Here is a 23383-nt window from a genome sequence, read left to right as displayed (position 1 = left end):
TGGTAATTATCCCCAATATATACATATTATCTTAATTTATAGAAAAATTTACGAATAAGTTTGAGAGGGCTTTAAATGCTAATGTTTACGTGTTTTTCACAAATTCAAATCGGTTGACATCTTAACATTTTGAGTAAGTTCGATTTCAAAATGAACATTAGAAGTAGAAAACTGCACCAATCATATGGCTCTATCCAATACCAGTTTATCCACTGAGGCTCAAAAGTTTTGTCCATTGCTACTTCACAAGATTTGAACAAAAATTTGTGTTCATTTGGATTTCACAAGTTTTGAATCAAAATTTTTGTCCATCGGTACTTGACAAGTTTTGGACTAATGTTTTTTTTTTTTCAAAAGGCTCGTCTAACATTGGCGAGTAAGAAAAATCCTATCCGATCTCGTGTACGGAAAGATTTGAGGTCCATAGGCATAGATGATGTCGAATGACGATAATGATGTGATGACGATGATGATGCATGTAGCTTATTAAATTAGTTTTAGTAATACGAGAAGTGCACCCAGAGAGAAAACAAAGACTTAGGAAAAGAAAATAAATAAAATAACCACATAGAGGAGAGGAACTACATGGAATTGATGATTTGGTATTCTATCTTTTTCTTCCCTGAAAAATGAGTTAATGTAATAATTTCGTGAGATTTATATGGGACGACATTGAAATTCATGATAAGCTCTCTCGACGTACGACATTATGTCACGCCATCACCAAACTGTCTAATCAGCTCTCATCCAAACGGATGCACCATTTACCCGGAAAATAACATCACCGCCTTTGAAAATCCTCCATTTCTCTTGAGACAGAAGATAAGATCACCTTTACTCGAAAGTGACATTGCTCTGAATTGTCAAAGCTTCTGAGCCTTTTGTCATCCTCTCTCTCTCTTTTGATCCGATAATGCTCAATTCCCCCATCAGACATTCTTCTGAGAAACGTAGGTTCGGGCCTCGTCTGGTCATTTCGGATAATCTCAAACGAATACAATTCGCAAAAGATAACCAAGGATTTAGGCATGCCACTAGATTCAAAGCCGCGTGCTAATCACGTCATTATCCCTTAATCATCACCTAAGTCTTTGCGGGGTCGTCTTCCCCAAACGGGTCGTTTGGTTGCCACTATTGAAATCGCGGATTCTTCAAGGTCGTGCTCTTCCTCTGCGTTAAGTTAAATTAATTAAACTCGAAAGCCTTGCGGCTCATTTATATCGTGCATGGTATGGTCATCAGCGCCTGGAGTTGCGTGCCATCTCCCCAAGGTTTGGTCTATCTATTCAACCAAAGCCAACCCAATTTCTCTCCTCGTTTGGAAAAGAAGAAGAAGAGGAAAAATCTATTAAAAAATATTATTATATGAGTGCCCAAGATTAGGGGTATGCAAAGAAACCGGGAACCGCTCGGAATAAGATCGGACTGGCCCGAAATCGGCGGTTCCCATGGGGACTGGTCCGGTTCTCGATTCTAATTTACCAAAATCTGTGTATACTGGTCCGATTCTTGATTCTAGGAGTGGAACCGCCCACCGAGCCTGACCAATATATATAATTAAAAAAAATTCCATGCTGTATTTATATCTTGAAATTTGCTTATTTGATTTCACAAGAAGTAACATGCTTGACAAGGAAACTTTTATTAGATGAAGTGATGAAATGTTTTTTCAGAGAATGGCTTTTGGTTTGCTTCCCCTGAGAATAACTTTGTCTCAATGTGTTCGAATATAATTAGTAATTTTTTGATTAGTTGCGTGACGAAATCGAAGAAGTACTCATATAGAAACTAGGTTCACTATGATATTGATTGATGAATGCAATTTTGTAGGGAGGCGGTTCGGTTCCCGGGTGGATCCATAGAATCAATAGGTGGTTCCTGATTCCAATTTTTCGGAACTGGTCTTTAATGGATGATTCCTAGTTCCAAGCTAGGAACTGCCAATTCGGATCATACTCATCCCTACCTAAGATAACCAATCTTGCAATCAAATGAGGAAAGTTACGTTTTCTAGAGACTGACCCACTTCTTTTGCTTTACAAATCAAATATTTCCTATTAAGTATACATGAAAATACGTCTTTAAGACCGTGGAAAAAAGGAACAAGGTAAAAAAGGAAAGAAATTCCAAGTCTCCCGTAGACGAGCGAAGCTTCTTGGTGATGCCATGGGGTCGAACTTTAACTTTATAAATACCTCCATCGCAACGCACACCCTTCTTCATTCTTTTCATTACCGATCCTTCTCTTCCTTTCATCCTATCGACTTCGCAAGAAAGGTTTCATAAATTCTCCGGAATGGATAAGGTGTTTCATGGAATACTGCACGCCTTCGATGGCGGCGACAAGGCGGACAGCCGGCGCAAGGCGGGCGGGTCCAAGAAGGTCAGGGGGACGGTGGTGCTGATGAAGAAGAACGTCCTGGACTTCAACGACTTCAACGCGTCCGTCCTCGATCGCGTCCACGAGCTGTTGGGTCAGAAGGTCTCTCTGCAGCTCGTGAGCGCCGTCTATGGCGACCCCGGTGAGTCAGTCATGACCCTCTTTCACACTAGTTTCTTGTCGTCCCTTTCGAAAACAAGTTCTTTCGATGGCTTTTCTTGGTACTATGCTGTGCTGTGCATTTCTGTCGACAAAATCTGATGAATGGCAAAAATTTAAACTCTTCGTCATCACGATAAGCGATCTTCTTCCCCACAAAAGAAAAGATAATAATGACGAGTATTCAACATACCTCGGATGTCGAAGTGGGTCGCTCGCGTTTCCGCGTGTTCTATTATAGGAAAAGAAAGCAGCTTCTTGCTTAGATTTCAAGAAAGCGTAACATGCGCGTCTTCGCTTTACCTGCGGCGTGTTGTCGACAAGAACATAGCACATATTTGTGGGAGCTTTTTGGTTCTGTGGCACGATGCTCTCGCACTGCACACGAGATTCCGTACTGAAATTATCTTCCGAAGTCTTATCTTTTCTGTGCAATCTTTAGAGAACATGTGGAATCTTGATGGACTTACAAAAGATTATAATTGTTCGTTATCTGAATTGTGATTGGTCAAACTTAAATTTCGGCATATTTGTCAATAGGATAACTCTACTATGCACACATTATTTTTCGACAAATTCTGCATATTCATCTAGTTCGACCATTGAGCTCCCCGTACGTTTAGTATTGGCATCAATGTGTTTACACTTTGGGTTAGATTCTCTCATATGCGAGAGAACTTTTAAATCAAACTTTTATTTTCTAAATAAAACAGAACTACATTAATTTCTGAAAATTATTAATCCGAGAAGGAAATAAAAAAACCAAACCGAAAATCTTGAACGTTCAAGCTAGGTTAAATATCTTGACTTGGTTTTAAGGTTGACCATTTGGTCCCAAGTTGATTGGGTCTCATTTTAGCAACCGCATCGGGCGCTTTTACTTATTCTCTTTCCTCCTCTATTAAAAAAAAAACTTTGGTCTTATTTTTAATTAACACGCAATATATATATTCAAGTAAATATGCGTCCATCTTTTTTCATGTTTTGGAAGAATCGGATGAAATTAAATCGGAATTATGATTCCTCAATCCAGTCCAAATTCAAAATATCGACAAAAGCAAAGTCTTCCTATATGTTTTCGACTGTCTTGAATTTTCCACTCACGCTTTATTTTTATTTTTATTTTACTTTTTGATTAAGAAAAAAGCTCAAATTACTTTATGGTTCTCTCTCTCCGGTCCATATCCCGTCAAATAGCCGTAGGATAGATAGCCTTCAATCTTTATCGTGTAACGTTGTTTTCAGTTCCGAGGCAGAAGTAGGTCGAAAATGGTCAAACCCACCAAAGGCGCACCCTCTCTTCTATTCTAAAACAAACAGTCAACGGTATCCTCCGGTCAACAGCCCAAATCTCAAGTTCCTCATCTTCTTTTTCGCTGTTTCTGACCAAACAAATTTCCCATTATTGACCGAACATGTTTCTTGTATTTAAGGTATTTTTTGTTTGCATGACTACGTGTGGTTTTTCTCTCCATTCATGTCGGTAATAGTCTAACAGAGCTAAGATCTCACTGTGGATTAAAGTTGGCATTCGTCTGTGAAAATGGTTGAATCGGGTTTTGGTCGAGAGGTTAGGTTCGCGTTGCATCATGAAGATGATGCGCGAATTGAATATGATGGGCCATCGCCATCAGTGACGATGCAGGAGTGCTCAGATCTGATCGTCTTCTTCACTGTAGAATGAAGTAGATAAGGTGATTTTCCTCATGTCATGTACCAGCACCGCACCACCTGATCAACCAATGGTGCATGACATTGGCAGTTCTTGAAGTTAATTCCTGGTTATTGGCCAATACTATAAGCTGTCATATGTCACTTTTAATTGGAAATTTGTGCCGGGTGTTTGCAAAGATGAGCTTTCTGAAATCACTTCATTGAGCACAAGCTCGGACCCTTGTTCTTTCCTTTTGGGTTTTGAGCACAAGATCGGGTCTTGTTTGTTGAAACTGCACCATGCTTGTGACAGCAAGAAGATTATAGAACAACATAATATCAGTGTGAACGAACTAAAATTTGGAAAACAAAACATGATTGGCCTTGCGTTGATCATCGATCGGATTCAGACCCTTTGCCATTTTAAAGATGAACGTCATTCTCATTCGCCCGGATGAAAAGATCGAAAGCATTGACATTTTTTATGTTGTTTTGGTGCTTTCTAGAAAACGGTTTGCAGGGGAAATTGGGAAAGCCTGCATATCTGGAAGAATGGATCACTACCATCACTCCCTTAACGGCAGGGGACTCAGCGTTCAAGGTCACTTTCGATTGGGAGGAGGATGTGGGAGTTCCTGGGGCAATCGTCGTACAAAACAACCATCACAGTCAGTTCTACCTCAAGACGATCTTGCTTGAAGACGTGCCCGGCGAGGGCCAAGTCCACTTTGTATGCAACTCGTGGGTCTACCCTGCTGACCGGTACAAGAAGGACCGGGTCTTCTTCTCTAACAAGGTTCGATCACGATAATTTGATTGATGAAGCTAAGCTATAGTCGCGATTTATGATTTGCTTCCAGAGTCTCAATAGGAAAAAATAAAAAAGTATGAAGACTTAATTCTTGTTTTACATATAGTAGTTCTAAAGAATTAGCTGATGCAGAAAATTGGTCAGAAGGTAGTGACTTTTCAAACGGTCCTAGCCTCCCGAAAAGATAATGTGCAGTAGAATCTCACTTCTAGGATTTCTCTAGGTTATACTCTACTTTTAGCCAGTTTTAGCATCTTGTAAGCTTTCCGTGGGGCATGTCGCTTAGGAATTGCACTTTATATTGGCTCAAGGCATTTCAGTTTCGGACTGTATTCAATTCTGTCTGATGAACTAGTAATATGATTGGACAGGGTTCCTTAGGTTGTCTCTAATAAGATAGCATGTTATTGCAGACATATCTTCCGAGCCAAACTCCAGCGCCTTTAACGAAGTACCGAGAGGAAGAGTTAATTAGCTTGAGAGGAGATGGAACGGGAGAGCTTCAAGAGTGGGAGAGGGTGTACGACTATGCTTACTACAACGATTTGGGCAATCCAGACAAGGGCCCGAAGTATGCCCGCCCTGTTCTAGGAGGATCTGCCGAATATCCCTATCCTCGCAGAGGAAGGACCGGTCGACCGCCGACTAAGGCAGGTTAGATAATGCACTCATTTCATTGAATCTCCAACTCAATGTGAGATTATTATGGCTTCATTTTTTTTTTGACTAAGATGCTTCCTTTGTAAGTATATTTTACTGAATTTTCACAATGTTATTGATAGATCCGAATAGTGAGAGCAAGGTGCCTGTGCTCATGAGCCTAAACATATACGTTCCTAGGGACGAACGGTTTGGCCACATAAAGATGTCCGACTTCCTTGCTTATGCTCTAAAAGCCGTGGCTCAATTACTCAAGCCCGAGCTAGAGTCTATATGCGACAGCACACCCAATGAGTTCGACTCCTTCCAGGACGTGCTCAAGCTCTACGAAGGCGGTATCAAGCTTCCCAGCCCTTTGCTCGAGAGTCTGAAGGAGAACATTCCCCTGGAGATGATCAAGGAACTTGTCCGGACTGACGGGGAAGGGCTTCTCGAGTACCCCATGCCTCAAGTGATCAAAGGTAATGGATATATATCTTTGAGGCCTTTTTCATCTGATTAGTTCGAGGCTAAGGGCTCGAGTTTTCCTAATGTTTAGCAATCATGCTGTGCAGAGGATAAGACTGCCTGGAGGACCGATGTAGAATTCTGTAGAGAAATGCTCGCTGGAGTCAACCCTGTCGTGATTCGCCGTCTCGAGGTAAATAAAAATATCTTTTGTGTTACAACTGAAACTATTTCAGTTAATACTAACATGAAGTGCGGAATGGAGTTCCATCGGTTGTCTAGTTGATTAAACATTTTTATTGATTTCAGGAATTCCCTCCGGCAAGCACGCTAGACCCTAAAATATATGGCAACCAGAGCAGTTCAATTAGGGAAGAGCTCATTCAGAAGCAATTGAATGGATTAACCGTCGAACAGGTACCGTCATTGCATCTCACATCGTGGCTTTCCACATCACTAAGAGTGTCCATATTCTCAAACTTGTGTAAAAGATGATGGCAAGCTCATTTAAGTTCGTGTGTATTCAAATTGAAATGACGCATAACAAATGCAGGCTATCAAGATGAACAAATTGTTCATATTGGATCACCATGATGCGATCATGCCGTATCTGAGGCGGATAAACACAACTAACACCAAGACGTATGCTTCTCGAACACTCCTCTTCTTGAAGGATGACGGTACCCTGAAGCCGCTGGCAATAGAGCTTAGCTTGCCACATCCCGAGGGAGACGAGTTTGGCGCAATAAGCAAGGTGTACACACCGGCCGATCAAGGCGTCCAAGGTTCCATCTGGCAGCTAGCTAAAGCTTATGCGGCAGTTAACGACTCAGGCTATCATCAACTCATCAGCCACTGGTAAGGATTTCTAAGGAGCATTCAACTATAAAAAGAAGGGGAAAAAAAGTCTATTTATTTCCTCCATATTGATTAATTTTCTTGATTCTTACTGCAGGTTGAATACTCATGCGGCGATTGAACCATTTGTGATTGCAACAAATAGACAACTGAGCGTGCTTCACCCAATCCACAAGCTTTTGCATCCCCATTTCCGTGACACAATGAACATAAACGCATTTGCCAGGGAGATTTTGATCAATGCGGGTGGAATCCTGGAGGCGACTGTTTTCCCAGCAAAGTATTCCATGGAGATGTCTTCCGCTGTCTACAAGAACTGGATTTTCCCTGAGCAAGCGCTTCCCGCTGACCTCATCAAGCGGTAAAATCGCTGTTCCGTATAGATAAATCATCGACTTCTATTTAATTTTTCTTCAAAAAGCAAGAAAAATCAAGGCCGACAAATATTGCGTAAATGTACTTGGAATAGCCGAGGCTCGGGCCGAGATACATATCAATATAGCTATCGTCTGTTTTGCTTGAATTATTCTGATAGACTGAGTGTGACAAAAATATTTACCTTTTCTTGTCTTCAGGGGAGTCGCTGTAGAAGATGCAAACTCCCCGCATGGCCTCCGCCTATTGATTGAGGACTACCCCTACGCGGTAGATGGGCTCGAGATCTGGTCGGCGATCAAGACGTGGGTTGAGGACTACTGCTCCTTTTATTACAAGAGCGACGAGACGGTTCAGAAGGACAAGGAACTCCAATCCTGGTGGAAGGAACTCGTGGAGGAGGGACATGGCGACAAGAAGGACGAGCCCTGGTGGCCTAAAATGCAGACTGTGAAGGACCTAAAAGAGACATGTACGATCGCCATCTGGATCGCGTCCGCTCTCCATGCGGCCGTGAACTTCGGGCAATACCCTTATGCAGGGTACCTCCCGAACCGGCCCACCCTCAGTCGTCGCTTTATGCCCGAGGAAGGTACTCCTGAATTCGAAGAGCTCAAGCAAAATCCCGACAAGGCTTTCCTGAAAACTATAACACCCCAGCTTCAGACACTTCTAGGAATTTCGATTATAGAGATCCTGTCGATGCACTCTACCGATGAGGTGTATCTTGGGCAGAGAGACACTCCCGAGTGGACGGCGGATGCTGAGCCGTTAGAGGCGTTCGAGAGGTTCGGGAAGAAGCTGGCAGAAGTTGAGGAAAGGATTATCAGCATGAATGGGGACAAGAGGTGGAAGAACCGGGTCGGGCCAGTCGAGGTGCCTTATATGCTGCTTTACCCGACCAGCGAAGGCGGAGTGACTGCCAAGGGAATTCCCAACAGCGTCTCGATCTAAACTTTTGCACGGATACCTGTTCTTTTCTCGTTTGTTCGTTGTTAACTATTCTTTCCTTATAGGATGAAAGATAGCGTCAGTATGAAATATGAATAACCACGAAACAAACAGAGCATAATATGTGTTTGTCAAGTTTTGGAACTCAGTCTGCTTATTGCTAGGCTAACTGATTGTTCTGGAGCTTTGCTGGTACAAGAATGAGACATTATCTACAAGTTTCAAACTTTACACGCACAATCGATTGTTTATGGATTGGAAAAATGCCAGGTTGTGAAATTCAGCAAGTTCATGAACTATACATAAGTTTAACTCCAAGAAAAAATGACAGGTCGTGAAAAATACCGTTTCCTTATCTTCATCACCATGATATTCAACATACACACAAACATAATAACCATGAAGATAATGGTATACAAGATCTCTCACACCATTATCATCATATAAATATCTCAAACTATCCTTAAAACTCTTACCAGGTATTTTATTATGTAATTTCCCAATTTTGAATCGCAACTTTTCCACGAGAGTCTTTGTATGACAACCTACATCTTCCCACTCTTCGCCAATAACAAACTCTGCATTGTAGCAGATAGCAATGGGGTACAATGGTATCACCCATGTTAATACTACAGACAAAAAAAATAAAAAATAAATTCTGTAATAGGGACTACAACACAAATAGACAACAGTTTCAGCAATCAGTCCCCACAACCCCACTGCTTTTAATCAACTTTAATATGAGGCGTTAGTCAGTGGACACAAAACGACAAAGCATCTCATCAAATAAAATAAATCACTCATCTTTACACTATGGCACCAAACCCTAATTTTTGCCCTTCAAGATATCGCCTTTTCCCGCGCCTTCACACTCTGTTAACAACACAAAATTGAATAAGCAATCGCTCATTTTATCGATTAGTAGACACAAAACAATAAATGTACCTTACAAAACACAACAAATCACTAACCTTTACTCTTTGTTGACCAAGATTTGTCGCGCGAGAAGCCCTAATTTTTCCTTCTAGGCTGTCCCCTTTTTTAGTCTCAGTCCAGTGAGAGAGAATGACAAGCAAGAGCTCACTCGAGAAGCCCTAATTTCTTAGAGAGAGAGAGAGAGAGAGAGAGAGAGAGAGAGAGAGAGAGAGAGAGAGAGAGAGAGAGAGAGAGAGAGAGAGAGCTTGATCTGGGGTTTTTCAGAGACAAAGTGTTGAGGAATTAGAGCTCACTTGAGAAGCCCTAATTTGCAATTTGGGCGTACGAGTTTTAGAGAAAAAGTGTTGGGGAAGAGAGAGCGACTGAAAACATGGTCGTTTATGTTAAAGAGAGAGAGAAACGATAACGTTTGTATATTTACATGTTGGACGAAAATTTCCACGTTGGACTTCCATTTATTTTTACAAATTCTATGTCGGAATGAAAAATTAAGTAAAAAATCTACGTAGGACGATTTGTCGGAAATGACGCTCAAATAAATGATTTTTATACCGATATGATGACTAAGTGAGCGAAAAAAAAAGTTATGACACTCAAGTGAGCGTTGTATGAAAGTTATGGCACTCATACTGTTCTTATTCCTAAGTTTGATTTCAAAACAAACACTAAAAGCAGAAAACTGCATCAATTAGACAGCTCTATTCAGTACCACTTTATCCATTTGAGGGTTGTCTAATGTTGGCGAATAAGAATTATCCCATCCGATCTCATATAAGGAAAGATTGGAAATGACTACGACAACGTTAGATGTAGCTTAATTAAATTTTGTTTAAGTGGTATCAGAAGTGCACCCAAAGAGGAAATAAAGACTTAGGTGAAGAAAATAAATGAAATAACTACATAGATGAAAGGAATACATGGAAGCGATGATTTGGTAATCTATCTATCTTTTTTTTTTTCTTCTTTTTCCTCAAAAAAATAAGTTAAATGTAAGAATCTTGAGAGATTTATACGAGACGACATTGAAATTCATGATAAGCTCACTCAACATGTGATATTATATCATGCTATCACCGAATTGTCTAATTTGCTATCATTCAAAGGGATGCATTTAGTTAGAAAATACATCACCACCATCAAAGTATCTCTGTATCTCGAGATGGAAGATAAATGTAACTGTACCGAAAGTGACATTGGTACGATTTGTCGAGCTTTCAAGCCTTTTGTCATCCCCTCTCTCTCCCTCTTCCTCCGGATCCAATGCTCAGCTCCCCATCAGACGGGTCTTCCAAGAAACGTAGGTTCGGGTCCCGCTAGGTCGTTTCGGATGATCTCAACCAAGGATTACGGCATGCCACCAGATTCAAAGCCGCGTGCTAATCACTTCATTAGTCCCATAATCATCATCACCCAGACTTTGCGGGTCGTCTCTTCTAAACGGGTCTTTGGTAGCGATCATTAGATCGTGAAATCTTGATGGTCGTACTCTTCCTTTTTTTTTTTTGCATTAGTTAAATAATGAACTTCAAAGCCTGGGCTCATCTGTATCGTGCATGGTCATCAGCGCCTGGAGTAGCGTGCCATCTCCTCAAGATTACGTCTATTAATTCAACCAAAAGCAACGCAATTTCCCTCCTCATTTAAAAAAGAAGAGGAGGAAAAGTCTATTAAAAATATTATTTAACGAGTGCCCAATATACTAATCATGCAATCGAATGAGAAAACTTAGTTTCAAAGATACAAACTAACTTTTTTTGCTTTACAAATCAAATATTTCCTATTAAGTATGACCTCCAAATAATAAGGGTCAAGTCGGCCAATGAGGCAATGAGTCGTCCAGAGGGAAAAGGAAAGAAATTCCAAGTCTCCCGTGAACAAGCGAAGCTTCTAGTGATGTCGTAGGGTTAGAACTTTTCCTTGTAAATACCTCCACAACACACACCCTTCTTCATTCTTTTCATTGCTCATCCTTCTCTTCCTTTCATCCTATCAACTTCGCAAAAAAGGTCCAATCAATTCTCCGGAATGGAAAAGGTGTTTCTTGGGATATTGCAAGCCTTCTGCGGCCGCGAGGCGGGCGGGTCCAAGAAGGTCAAGGGGACCGTGGTGCTGATGAAGAAGAACGTCTTGGACTTCAACAACTTCACCGCGTCGGTCCTCGACCGCGTCCACGAGCTGTTGGGTCAGAAGGTCTCTTTGCAACTCGTGAGCGCCGTCCACGGCGATCCCGGTGAGTCATGAGCCTCTTCCACGCTATCTTCTTGTCGTCCCCTTCTAAAACAAGTTCTTCAATGGCTTTTCTTGGTACTATACAGTGCTGTGCATTTCTGTTGACAAAATCTGATGAATGGCAACAAATTAAACTGTTCGTCATCATGATAAGAAAAATTCTAATCTTCTTCCACACAAAAGAAAAGATAAAAATGGTAAGTATTCCACATAGCTCGGATGTTTAAGTGAATAGCTCGTGTTTCGGCGTTCTATTATAAGAAAGAAAGCAACTTCTTGTTTTGATTTCAAGAAAGCGTAACATGTGCATCTCGGCTTTACTTGCGGCGTGTCATTGACAAGAGTATAGCTGTGCAATTTGAATAAGCTTTTTGACTCTGTGGCATGATATTCTTGCGTCGCATGCAAGATTCGGAATTTGACCACGCATGCGATCCAATGAACCTAATTTGTCAAATTACATACTGAAATTATCTTCTGGAGTTGATCTTTTTTGTGCAATTTTAGAGAACTTGTGGAATCTTGATGGACTTACGAAAGATTAGAATTTTTCGTTATCTAAATTATGATTGGTCAAACTTAATTTCCGTATGTTTGTCGATAGGATGACTCTACTATGCACATTATTTTTTGACAAATTCTTCATATTCATATCGTTGGACCATTGAGCTCTACTATGCACATTATTTTTTGACAAATTCTTCATATTCATATCGTTGGACCATTGAGCTCTCCGTAGCTTCAGTATTGGCATCAATGTGTTTACCTTCTGGGTTGGATTCTCTTATATATGAGAGAGTTTTTTAATCAAACTTCTATTTTCTAAATAAAACAAAACTACATTAATTTCTGAAAATTAATAATCCGAGAAGGAAATAAAAACCGAACCGAAAAAGTAGAACGTTCAAACTAGGTTAAATATTTTGACTTGGTTTTAACGTTCACCATTTGGGCCCGAGTTTTTCTTTTGGTCGGAAGGAGGGCCCAAGTTTTTTGATCTGGCGCTTTTACTTATTCTCTCTTCTCCTTTGGTAAAAACTTTAGTCTTATTTTTAATTAACATACAATATATACATAGATATATATTATATTCAAGCAACATTTGTAAGCTCAAGATATATATTATATTCAAGCAACGTTAGTAAGCTCAAGTAAAATATGTGTCCATCTTTTTTCATGTTTTGGAAGAAGTGGATGAAATTAAATCGGAATTATGAATTGTTTTTCTCAATCCAGTCCAAATTAAAAAAATCGACAAAAGTAAAGTCTTCCCGTCCCATAGCAGTAGGATTAGGGTTGTCAATGGGTCGGGTCGGATTTCCATGGTACCCGACTCGACCCGAAACCATAGGAGGCACTTGTTCTCGCTGACCCGACCCGACCCGAAACGCGTATGACTCGAAAACCCATGTCAGGTCGAATAGGTCCGGGTCAGGTTTTCAGTTTGTTTTTTCCTCCTCTGTATCTTGTTGTCATATTGATAACCCATGTGTGGCTTTACAAACTTGAAGTATCTTTAAGCATGGCGAACAAGTAGATTAGTTCTTCTTCAAAAGTTATTCTTTACCTTTATCACTGCGAATGGCAATGTAAGTCGCAAGAAGCAATCAAACATGAAAAGAGCCAGAGAGCAGTAATTGAAATAGCTTCCAAATCCCCAAAAGGCATAAAAAAAACAGAAATCGATCCCAAAATTACCCTAAGCATCGACTATGAACGAAAGCACATCATGACCATCATGATCGAACAAAAAAGCAATGACAAGAACAAAAACCTAGAAAACTAGATAAAAAAAGGAAAAATTCCAAATAAGGACCTGAAGTACCATCGTTTTATCAAATAAGGTCCCGAAGTGGATATTATCTCAAATAAGGGCCCGAAGTGGAATTTGTTTCAAATAAGTGTCCAAAGTGGCTATATTAGTCTAAAAAAAGGATCTCACTTTGCTGACTGAAGGGCATTTTCGTCCTTTACATTTAATTTTTTTTCCCTTTTTTTCTTTCTTTTTTCCTTTTCCTTTTTCTTTCCTTTTTCTTTTCCCTCTTTCCTTCGCCGCCGGTGAACGTCGCCAGACTCCAGCGAGGGCCGCCCTCGCTCGACATAGGCAAGGGCGGCTCTTGCCCGCCCAGGTGAGGGCGACCCTCGTCCGAATTGGCGAGGCCTGGTGAGGATCGCCCTCGCTAGCCCAGGCAAGCGCCACCCTTCACTACAAAAAAACTGGTTTTTTGCCACGAAAATTTGCGACGAAAAAATTTTCGTTGCAAATTTGCGACAAATTTTCCAACGAAAAGTAAAATTCGTTGGAAATTTCCAACGAAAAAATTTTCATTGGAAAATTAGTTGGAAATTTCCAACGAAACAAAATTCGTTGGAAAATTCGTTGTAAATTTCCAACGAATTTTTTCCGTTGGAAATTTCCAACGAATTTTCCAACGAATTACAAAAACCCTGATCTTCTCGGCATTTTTTATATTCGTTGGAAAATTTGTTGGAAAATTCCAACGAATTTTCCAACGAATTTCAATTTTCCGGGCAATTATTTCAGTTTGTGCAATTTTCGTTGGAAAATTCGTTGGAAATTTCCAACGAATTTTCCAACGAATTTCAATTTTCGGGCAATTATTTCATTGTATACAATTTTCGTTGGAAAATTCGTTGGAAATTTCCAACGAATTTTCCAACAAATTACAAAAAAACCGATACCGTTCGGCATTTTTAAAATTCGTTGGAAAATTCGTTGGAAATTTCCAAAGAATTTTCCAACGAATTTCAATTTTTGGGCAATTATTTCATTGTATACAATTTTCGTTGGAAAATTCGTTGGAAATTTCCAACGAAAAAAAATTTGTTGGAAATTTCCAACGAATTACAAAAAAAACCGGTACCGTTCGGCATTTTTAAAATTCGTTGGAAAATTCGTTGGAAAATTCCAACGAATTTTCCAACGAATTTCAATTTTCCGGGCAATTATTTCAGTTTATACAATTTTCGTTGGAAATTTCCAACGAATTTTCCAACGAATTTTAATTTTCCGGGCAATTATTTTAGTGTCTCTCTCTCGCTCGCTCCCTCTGCTCCGCCATGGCCGTCTCCTTCATCTCCTTCCCCCCAAGCCTTCCTTCTCCGAGTCCCTCTCTCCCTCAACTCGGCTGAGTCCATTCGACGCTTGACTCGCTCCCTGTTTCCTCCTCTCTCTCTCTCGGTCTCTCCTTCGCCTTCCACCTTCTCCCCGCTGCCTCCCCCGCCGCCCCCCCTCCTCCTCCGACTCGGCTCCGGTGCCATGGACACCAAGATCGGCATCCAGGTCATCCGCGACGTCGGCTCCGTCCCCGAAGGCGTCGTTGCGGCCATCCAGGGCCAGGCCCCCGCGGCGGTCGGTGCTCCCGACGCCACCATGGGCCGCCCCCGACGCCTCGTCGCCGGCGAGGGCCGAGCTCGCCCAGATCTGGGCGAGCTCGAGCTCGTCGCCAGCGAGGGCCGAGCTCACCCAGATCTGGGCGAGCTCGAGCTCGCCGGCCATGGCGAGCTCGGCCCTCGCCATGGCCGGCGAGGCCGCCACCCATCCCGCCTCACCGCCACCGTCCAACCGACCTCGATCTCTCTCTTCCTTTCTCGGCCGCGTGAGCCGCTTGGAACCGCCGCCGCCGGTCCGCGGGCCTCGCCGGCCATGGCGAGGGCCGAGCTCGCCATGGCCGGCGAGCTCGAGCTCGCCCGGATCCGGGCGAGCTCGGCCTCGCCGGCGACGAGCTCGAGCTCGCCCGGATCCGGGCGAGCTCGGCCCTCGCCGGCGACGAGCTCGAGCTCGCCCGTGATCCGGGCGAGCTCGGCCTCGCCGGCTGAGCGAGGCCGGCCTCGCTCGCCGGCGAGGGCCATTTTTTGACCAAAAAAAAATTTTTGAAATTGAAATTTTTCGACCAAAAAAAAACAATTCGATGGAAAAAAACTTTCCACGATTTTTCGATCAAAAAAAAATTTGTAATTTGCAACGAAAAAAATTCGTCGGAAAAAAAAATTCGTTTCCAACGAATTTAGTCACGAGTTTTCCAACGAAATTTCCAACGAAAATATTTTCGTCGCAAATTTCTAACGAAAATTGAAATTTTTCGTCGGAAAATTTTCCAACGACCTATTACCAACGAATTTTTTTTCGTTGGAAAATTCGTTGGAAATTCGTTTTCCAACGAATTTTCCAGAATTTTTCGTTGGAAATTTCGTCGGAAAAAATCAGTTTTTTTGTAGTGCTTGCCCTCCCCTGGGCTGGCAAGGCTGAGGGTCGCCCTTGCCAGCCTAGGCGAGGGCGGCTCTCGCACGACGCCGGTGAGGGCGGCCCTCGCCTTAGGCCGGCGGAGGTCGTCGGCAATGGCCGAGGGAGAGAAGAGGGAAAAAAAAAAAGAAAGGAAAAGAAAAAGAAAGTAAAAAAATATACTTAATTTTTTTTGACTAAAATACCCCTTCTCTGATGGCCGGAATAGTCACCGGCCGGTCACAATCTTTATTTGAGACGATTTGGTCACTTCAAGCCCTTATTTGAGACATTTTGGCCACTTTAGGCCCTTATTTGAGACAAGATCCACTTTAAGCTCTTATTTGGAATTTTCTCTTAAAAAAAGACAAAAAAGGGACATATAAGCAATGGGTTGTACGGCCGGCATTGGAGGGGCAATAGGTCTAGCGAAACGATGAGAATCATCATAGGAGACTCTGAGCCCACTTAGCTGAGAAGCGATGAATCCAATCTCGGACGAAGCTTTGATCTTCAAAGGCACAAAGGTGGTTTGATTGAACTGGGTCTTGCGAAAATGGAGAGAGCAAGTGTTTCTTAACAACACTCCCGAAGTCATGGTCGCCATTACCGACGGATGTTGAGTGTCTTCAAGAAGGAGAAGGAAGTGGGAGTAATTTTGATTACGCCGGCAACCAAGGGGGAGATTTTTTTTTTTTGGTCAGAAACCAAGGGGGAGATTGAGATGGCCTCAATGGAGGGGGCGGTGAAGGTAGGAGACGATGGGCTTGTGGAAGGAGACGAATCATTCCGCGAGAAAGAGAGTATCGTGAATTAATATCTACTTATCTAGGGCTTCAACTCAGTTTTGATAAAGTAGCGTGTTCCGGTTTGGTTCGTTCGGTTCGGGTGACGAACCGAACCGAAACATGTTACAATACCCATATTATTACCATCTACCCGAACATAGTGAGACCCGAACCGAAAATGCCGAAAATTTCGGGCCGGTTCGGGTCGTTTCATGTTTTGGTTCGGGTATATGGTTCGGTTTTGACACCCTTACGTAGGATAGTCGTTAATCTTTATCATCTAATGTTGTTTTTCACTTCCGAGCAAGAAGTCAGTCAAAAATGGTCAAGCCCACAAAAAACGCACCCTCTCTCCTATTCTTAAACAAACAGTCTATTTCACCGAAATTATTTTCGCAACGAAATAGTTTTCATCAAAAGTTATTCTTCGGTTTTTAATTGAAGGAGATAGATTCTGTGGTGAATCTAAACAAGAAATATCTCGGTAATAAGGAAATCAACAACTTAAATTTTAGCAGGACTGTATAAACACAAACCGGGCTGGTATTTAATCAACGACAAGGCGTGGAAAATACATACTTTACAACAGAACTATACGCAAGCAAACTATGCAGGAATTTAATCGATGACAAAGTTTGAGAACACATATATTATGTCGGAATTTAATCGACGATGCAGATTTGAAAGCTACAACTAAAAAACACGTTGGAATTTAATCGATTCCACGAGACTGAAAATTAAAAGTACAATGCAGGAAAATAAAGATATTGAAAGATAGTAAATTTGTCTAATTTGTGCGGGGGTCTCCAATGAGTACGACGTGGCTATTTAAAGCCTACAATCGATGGTTATCAACGTAGGTCACAAAGGGAGGTTACAAACAGATGATACAAATGGTTACATTGATGATTACGTAGTCTTCATTACCTTGATAGTTTTTTCGACTCTATTATTTTGACGGTTGCTTCATTCCACTACATTGATGGTTGCATCCGAGATTGTCGATTCCTTCAAGCTGTCGATTAATCAAATTGTTGATAATTCTGTTCATAATTGACCAAACTCTGTTCTCATCGCCTAAGTCTATCACATGTTGATAATAACCAAAATATGTCAAATAGTCAACGGTATCCTCCCATCAATAGCCTAATCTAGGTGGGTGCAAAAGAAACGAGAACCACTCGGAACTGGACCTAACCAGCTCAGAACCGGCGGTTTCCATAAGGATCGGTCCGATTCCAAGTTATTGGAGCCGATGAGTATTGGTCCGGTTCTAGGTGTGGGACTGCCTACTCGGATTGGACCGGTATATATATACAACGAGGTACTATGTAGTTGGCGTGCTTTGGCTGGTTGGCTGACTTTAGTTTTCTTGAGAATCTATAGACTTTCTAATATGTTTTTGGATGGAAGAAAAATTTTCGGCAAAGCTCTTTGCCTTTGAAAGCCATCAGTTACATTCAGAGGCCAACTTTCTGCCATATGAATTAGTAACTGATGATCATTCTCCTTGAAGTTGCTGGACATTCTCCTTGAAGTAGTGGTTCCAGCAACTGGAAATCTTCGGCTCCCTGAGAACACAGAGAGCAGTTTCAAGACAAACACCTGCTCAGGATTTTTATTAATCATGAAAGTGGATAACTTTTGGAGCCAAAACACAATTCCTTTATAGTGATTGTGGACCGGTTCCATGGACTCACCCAAGAACCGGACCGGACCGACGGTACGGTTCCCGGGTGGATCCATGGAACCAACGGGCGGTTTCCGGTGTCCATGTTTTGGAATCGGTCCTTAGTGGGCGGTTCCCGGTTCTAAGGTGGGAACCGCTCACCTTGGAACCGATTACCGCTAGCCTAATCTCAAGTGCTCTATTTTCTTTTTTCTTTTTAATTGTTACTGACCAAACAAATTTCCCGTTATTGACCGAACGTATTTCTTTCATTTAAAGTTTTTTCTTTTGCATTAATATGTTTCTTGACTACGTATGGATTTTCCTCCATGCATGTCGATAACAGAGCTAAGATCTCCCCGTGGGTGAAGTTGGCATTCATCTATGGAAAACGGTTGAATCCGGTTTTGATCGGGAGGTGAGGTTTGCGTTGCATCCTGAAGATGATGCTTGAATTGATTATGATGGGCCATCGCAATCAATGACGATGCAAGAGTGCTCAGATCTGATCGTCTCTTCACTATAGAATGAAATAGAAAAAAAAAAGAGAGTTAGTTGAAAGAAATGTCTCCTTTCTTATCGTCCATGTTATCCATAGAATGGCTCTTTGGCAAGTGTTGCACTGCGACAATGAAAAGACATCATCGTAAAAGATGACGTGATTTTCCTCATGTCATGTATTAGCGCCACACCACCTAATCAACCAATGGCGCCTGACATTGGCAGTTCTTGAAGTTAATTTCTGATTATTGGTCAATAATATAAGCTGTCATTTGTTACTTTTAATTGGAAATTTAAGCCGGGTATTGCAAAGAAGAGCTTTCTAAAATCTCTTCATTGAGCACAAGCTCGGGTCCTTGTTCTTTCCTTTTGGTTTTTAGCAAAAGATCAGGTCTTGTTTGTTCAAACGGCACCATGCTTGTGACAGCAAGAAGATCATAGAACAACATAATATCAGTGTGAATGAACTAAAAATTGGAAACAAAATGCAAATGACTTTGCGTTGATCATTGATCAGATTCAGACCCTTTGCCATGTTAAAAATGAACGTCACTCTCATTCGCTGGGATGAAAAGATCGAAAGCTTCGACATAGTTTATTTCTTTTTCGCGCTTTGCAGAAAACGGCTTACAGGGGAAATTGGGAAAGCCTGCATATCTGGAAGAAGCAGGGGACTCAGCGTTCAAGATCACTTTCGATTGGGAGGAGGAAGTGGGAGTTCCTGGGGCGATCATCGTACAAAACAACCATCACAGTCAGTTCTACCTCAAGACGATCACGCTCGAAGACGTGCCCGGCGAGGGCCAAGTCCACTTTGTCTGCAACTCGTGGGTCTACCCTGCCGACCGGTACAAGAAGGACCGGGTCTTCTTCTCTAACAAGGTTCGATCATTACAATTTGATTGATGAAGCTAAGCTATAGTCGCGATTTATGATTTGCTTCCAGAGTCTCAATAGGAAAAAATAAAAAAGTATGAAGACTTAATTCTAGTTTTACATATAGTTGTTCTAAAGAATTAGCTGATGCAGAAAATTGGTCTGAAAGGAGTGACTTTTCAAACGGTCCTAACCTCCCGAAAAAATAATGTGTAGTAGAATCTCACTTCTAGGAATTCTCTAGGTTATACTCTTCTTTTAGCCAGTTTTAGCATCTTGTAGGCTTTCCGAGTTCATTGAAGTGGGGCATTTCGCTTAGGAATTGCACTTTATATTGCCCCGCGGCATTTCAGTTTCGGACTGTATTCTATTCTGTCACATGAAATAGAAACATGATCATGATCAGACAGGGTTCCTTAGGTTGTCTCTACTAAGATAGCATGTCATTGCAGACATATCTTCCGAGCCAAACTCCAGTGCCTCTAATGAAGTATCGAGAGGAAGAGTTAGTTAACTTGAGAGGAGATGGAACGGGAGAGCTTCAGGAGTGGGAGAGGGTGTACGACTATGCTTACTACAACGATTTGGGCAATCCAGACAAGGGCCCGAAGTACGCCCGCCCTGTTCTAGGAGGATCTGCTGAATATCCCTATCCTCGCAGAGGAAGGACTGGTCGACCGCCGACTAAGACAGGTTAGATAATGCACTCATTTCATGAATCTCCAACTCGATGTGAGATTATTATGGCTTCATTTTATTTTTTTTTGACTAAGATGCTTGCTTTGTAAGTATATTTTACTGAATTTTCGCAATGTTATTGATAGATCCGAATAGTGAGAGCAGGGTGCCTGTGCTCATGAGCCTAAACATATACGTTCCTAGGGACGAACAGTTCGGCCACTTAAAGATGTCCGACTTCCTTGCTTACGCTCTAAAAGTCGTGGCTCAATTACTGAAGCCCGAGCTAGAGTCTTTATGCGACAGCACACCCAATGTGTTCGACTCCTTCCAGGACTTGCTCAAGCTCTACGAAGGTGGTATCAAGCTTCCCAGCCCTTTGCTCGAGAGTCTGAAGGAGAACATTCCCCTGGAGATGATCAAGGTACTTGTCCCGACTGATGGGGAAGGGCTTCTCAAGTACCCCATGCCTCAAGTGATCAAAGGTAGTGGATATATCTTTGAGGTTTTTTTCATCTGATTAGTTCGAGGCTAAGGGCTCGAGTTTTCCTAACGTTTAGCAATCATGCTGTGCAGAGGATAAGACTGCCTGGAGGACCGATGTAGAATTCTGTAGAGAAATGCTCGCTGGAGTCAACCCTGTCGTGATTCGCCGTCTCGAGGTAAATAAAAATATCTTTTGTGTTACAGCTGAAACTATTTCAGTTAATACTAACATGAAGTGCGGAATGGAGTTCCATCGGTTGTCTAGTTGATTAAACATTTTTATTGATTTCAGGAATTCCCTCCGGCAAGCACGCTAGACCCTAAAATATATGGCAACCAGAGCAGTTCAATTAGGGAAGAGCTCATTCAGAAGCAATTGAATGGATTAACCGTCGAACAGGTACCGTCATTGCATCTCACATCGTGGCTTTCCACATCACTAAGAGTGTCCATATTCTCAAACTTGTGTAAAAGATGATGGCAAGCTCATTTAAGTTCGTGTGTATTCAAATTGAAATGACGCATAACAAATGCAGGCTATCAAGATGAACAAATTGTTCATATTGGATCACCATGATGTGATCATGCCGTATCTGAGGCGGATAAACACAACTAACACCAAGACGTATGCTTCTCGAACACTCCTCTTCTTGAAGGATGACGGTACCCTGAAGCCGCTGGCAATAGAGCTTAGCTTGCCACATCCCGAGGGAGACGAGTTTGGCGCAATAAGCAAGGTGTACACACCGGCCGATCAAGGCGTCCAAGGTTCCATCTGGCAGCTAGCTAAAGCTTATGCGGCAGTTAACGACTCAGGCTATCATCAACTCATCAGCCACTGGTAAGGATTTCTAAGGAGCATTCAACTATAAAAAGAAGGGGAAAAAAGTCTATTTATTTCCTCCATATTGATTAATTTTCTTGATTCTTACTGCAGGTTGAATACTCATGCGGCGATTGAACCATTTGTGATTGCAACAAATAGACAACTGAGCGTGCTTCACCCAATCCACAAGCTTTTGCATCCCCATTTCCGTGACACAATGAACATAAACGCATTTGCCAGGGAGATTTTGATCAATGCGGGTGGAATCCTGGAGGCGACTGTTTTCCCAACAAAGTATTCCATGGAGATGTCTTCCGCTGTCTACAAGAACTGGATTTTCCCTGAGCAAGCGCTTCCCGCTGACCTCATCAAGCGGTAAAATCGCTGTTCCGTATAGATAAATCATCGACTTCTATTTAATTTTTCTTCAAAAAGCAAGAAAAATCAAGGCCGACAAATATTGCGTAAATGTACTTGGAATAGCCGAGGCTCGGGCCGAGATACATATCAATATAGCTATCGTCTGTTTTGCTTGAATTATTCTGATAGACTGAGTGTGACAAAAATATTTACCTTTTCTTGTCTTCAGGGGAGTCGCTGTAGAAGATGCAAACTCCCCGCATGGCCTCCGCCTATTGATTGAGGACTACCCCTACGCGGTAGATGGGCTCGAGATCTGGTCGGCGATCAAGACGTGGGTTGAGGACTACTGCTCCTTTTATTACAAGAGCGACGAGACGGTTCAGAAGGACAAGGAACTCCAATCCTGGTGGAAGGAACTCGTGGAGGAGGGACATGGCGACAAGAAGGACGAGCCCTGGTGGCCTAAAATGCAGACTGTGAAGGACCTAAAAGAGACATGTACGATCGCCATCTGGATCGCGTCCGCTCTCCATGCGGCCGTGAACTTCGGGCAATACCCTTATGCAGGGTACCTCCCGAACCGGCCCACCCTCAGTCGTCGCTTTATGCCCGAGGAAGGTACTCCTGAATTCGAAGAGCTCAAGCAAAATCCCGACAAGGCTTTCCTGAAAACTATAACACCCCAGCTTCAGACACTTCTAGGAATTTCGATTATAGAGATCCTGTCGATGCACTCTACCGATGAGGTGTATCTTGGGCAGAGAGACACTCCCGAGTGGACGGCGGATGCTGAGCCGTTAGAGGCGTTCGAGAGGTTCGGGAAGAAGCTGGCAGAAGTTGAGGAAAGGATTATCAGCATGAATGGGGACAAGAGGTGGAAGAACCGGGTCGGGCCAGTCGAGGTGCCTTATATGCTGCTTTACCCGACCAGCGAAGGCGGAGTGACTGCCAAGGGAATTCCCAACAGCGTCTCGATCTAAACTTTTGCACGCATACCTGTTCTTTTCTCGTTTGTTCGTTGTTAACTATTCTTTCCTTATAGGATGAAAGATAGCGTCAGTATGAAATATGAATAACCACGAAACAAACAGAGCATAATATGTGTTTGTCAAGTTTTGGGACTCAGTCTGCTATTTGCTAGGCTAACTGATTGTTCTGGAGCTTTGCTGGTACAAGAATGAGACATTATCTACAAGTTTCAAACTTTACACGCACAATCGATTGTTTATGGATTGGAAAAATGCCAAGTTGTGAAATTCAGCAAGTTCATGAACTATAAATAAGTATAACCTCAAGGAAATATGCCAGGTCGTGAAAAATACCGTTTCCTTATCTTCATCACCATGATATTCAACATACACACAAACATAATAACCATGAAGATAATGGTAAACAAGATCTCTCACACCATTATCATCATATAAATATCTCAAACTATCCTTAAAACTCTTACAAGGTACTTTATTATGTAATTTCCCAATTTTGAATCGCAGC

At 42.1% G+C, this 23383-nt stretch overlaps 2 protein-coding genes across 2 annotated transcripts in view; both read left to right on the top strand.

Annotated features, from left to right (window-relative positions):
• Positions 1–8525, top strand: part of LOC115667210 (probable linoleate 9S-lipoxygenase 5) — a 41738-nt gene extending 33213 nt beyond the window's left edge. Inside the window, exons 3-11 of the mRNA XM_056312251.1 lie at positions 2306–2522; positions 4699–4988; positions 5417–5657; positions 5786–6124; positions 6218–6303; positions 6420–6527; positions 6664–6968; positions 7066–7329; positions 7544–8525. Of these exons, the coding sequence (XP_056168226.1) occupies positions 2306–2522; positions 4699–4988; positions 5417–5657; positions 5786–6124; positions 6218–6303; positions 6420–6527; positions 6664–6968; positions 7066–7329; positions 7544–8297 (2604 nt within the window). The 3' untranslated portion in view covers positions 8298–8525. The remainder of the gene's footprint in view (positions 1–2305; positions 2523–4698; positions 4989–5416; positions 5658–5785; positions 6125–6217; positions 6304–6419; positions 6528–6663; positions 6969–7065; positions 7330–7543) is intronic.
• A 2583-nt stretch (positions 8526–11108) lies between these two features.
• LOC130138379 (probable linoleate 9S-lipoxygenase 5) lies at positions 11109–23084 on the top strand. The gene is made up of 10 exons (XM_056312253.1): positions 11109–11128; positions 11237–11460; positions 19280–19542; positions 19989–20229; positions 20361–20699; positions 20791–20876; positions 20993–21100; positions 21237–21541; positions 21638–21901; positions 22116–23084. Exons 1-10 carry the CDS (start codon positions 11124–11126, stop codon positions 22867–22869), a joined length of 2589 nt encoding a protein of 862 aa, XP_056168228.1. The 5' UTR covers positions 11109–11123; the 3' UTR covers positions 22870–23084.
• Positions 23085–23383: the final 299 nt, after the last annotated feature.

This window comes from Syzygium oleosum, unplaced genomic scaffold (genome assembly GCF_021117445.2).
Source record: "Syzygium oleosum isolate NSW1041296 unplaced genomic scaffold, Sole_v2.1 Sole_v2.06, whole genome shotgun sequence".
Taxonomy (NCBI): domain Eukaryota; kingdom Viridiplantae; phylum Streptophyta; class Magnoliopsida; order Myrtales; family Myrtaceae; genus Syzygium; species Syzygium oleosum.
The sequence above is the reverse complement of the archived record's forward strand: the minus strand, read 5'-3'. Positions and strand labels throughout refer to the sequence as shown.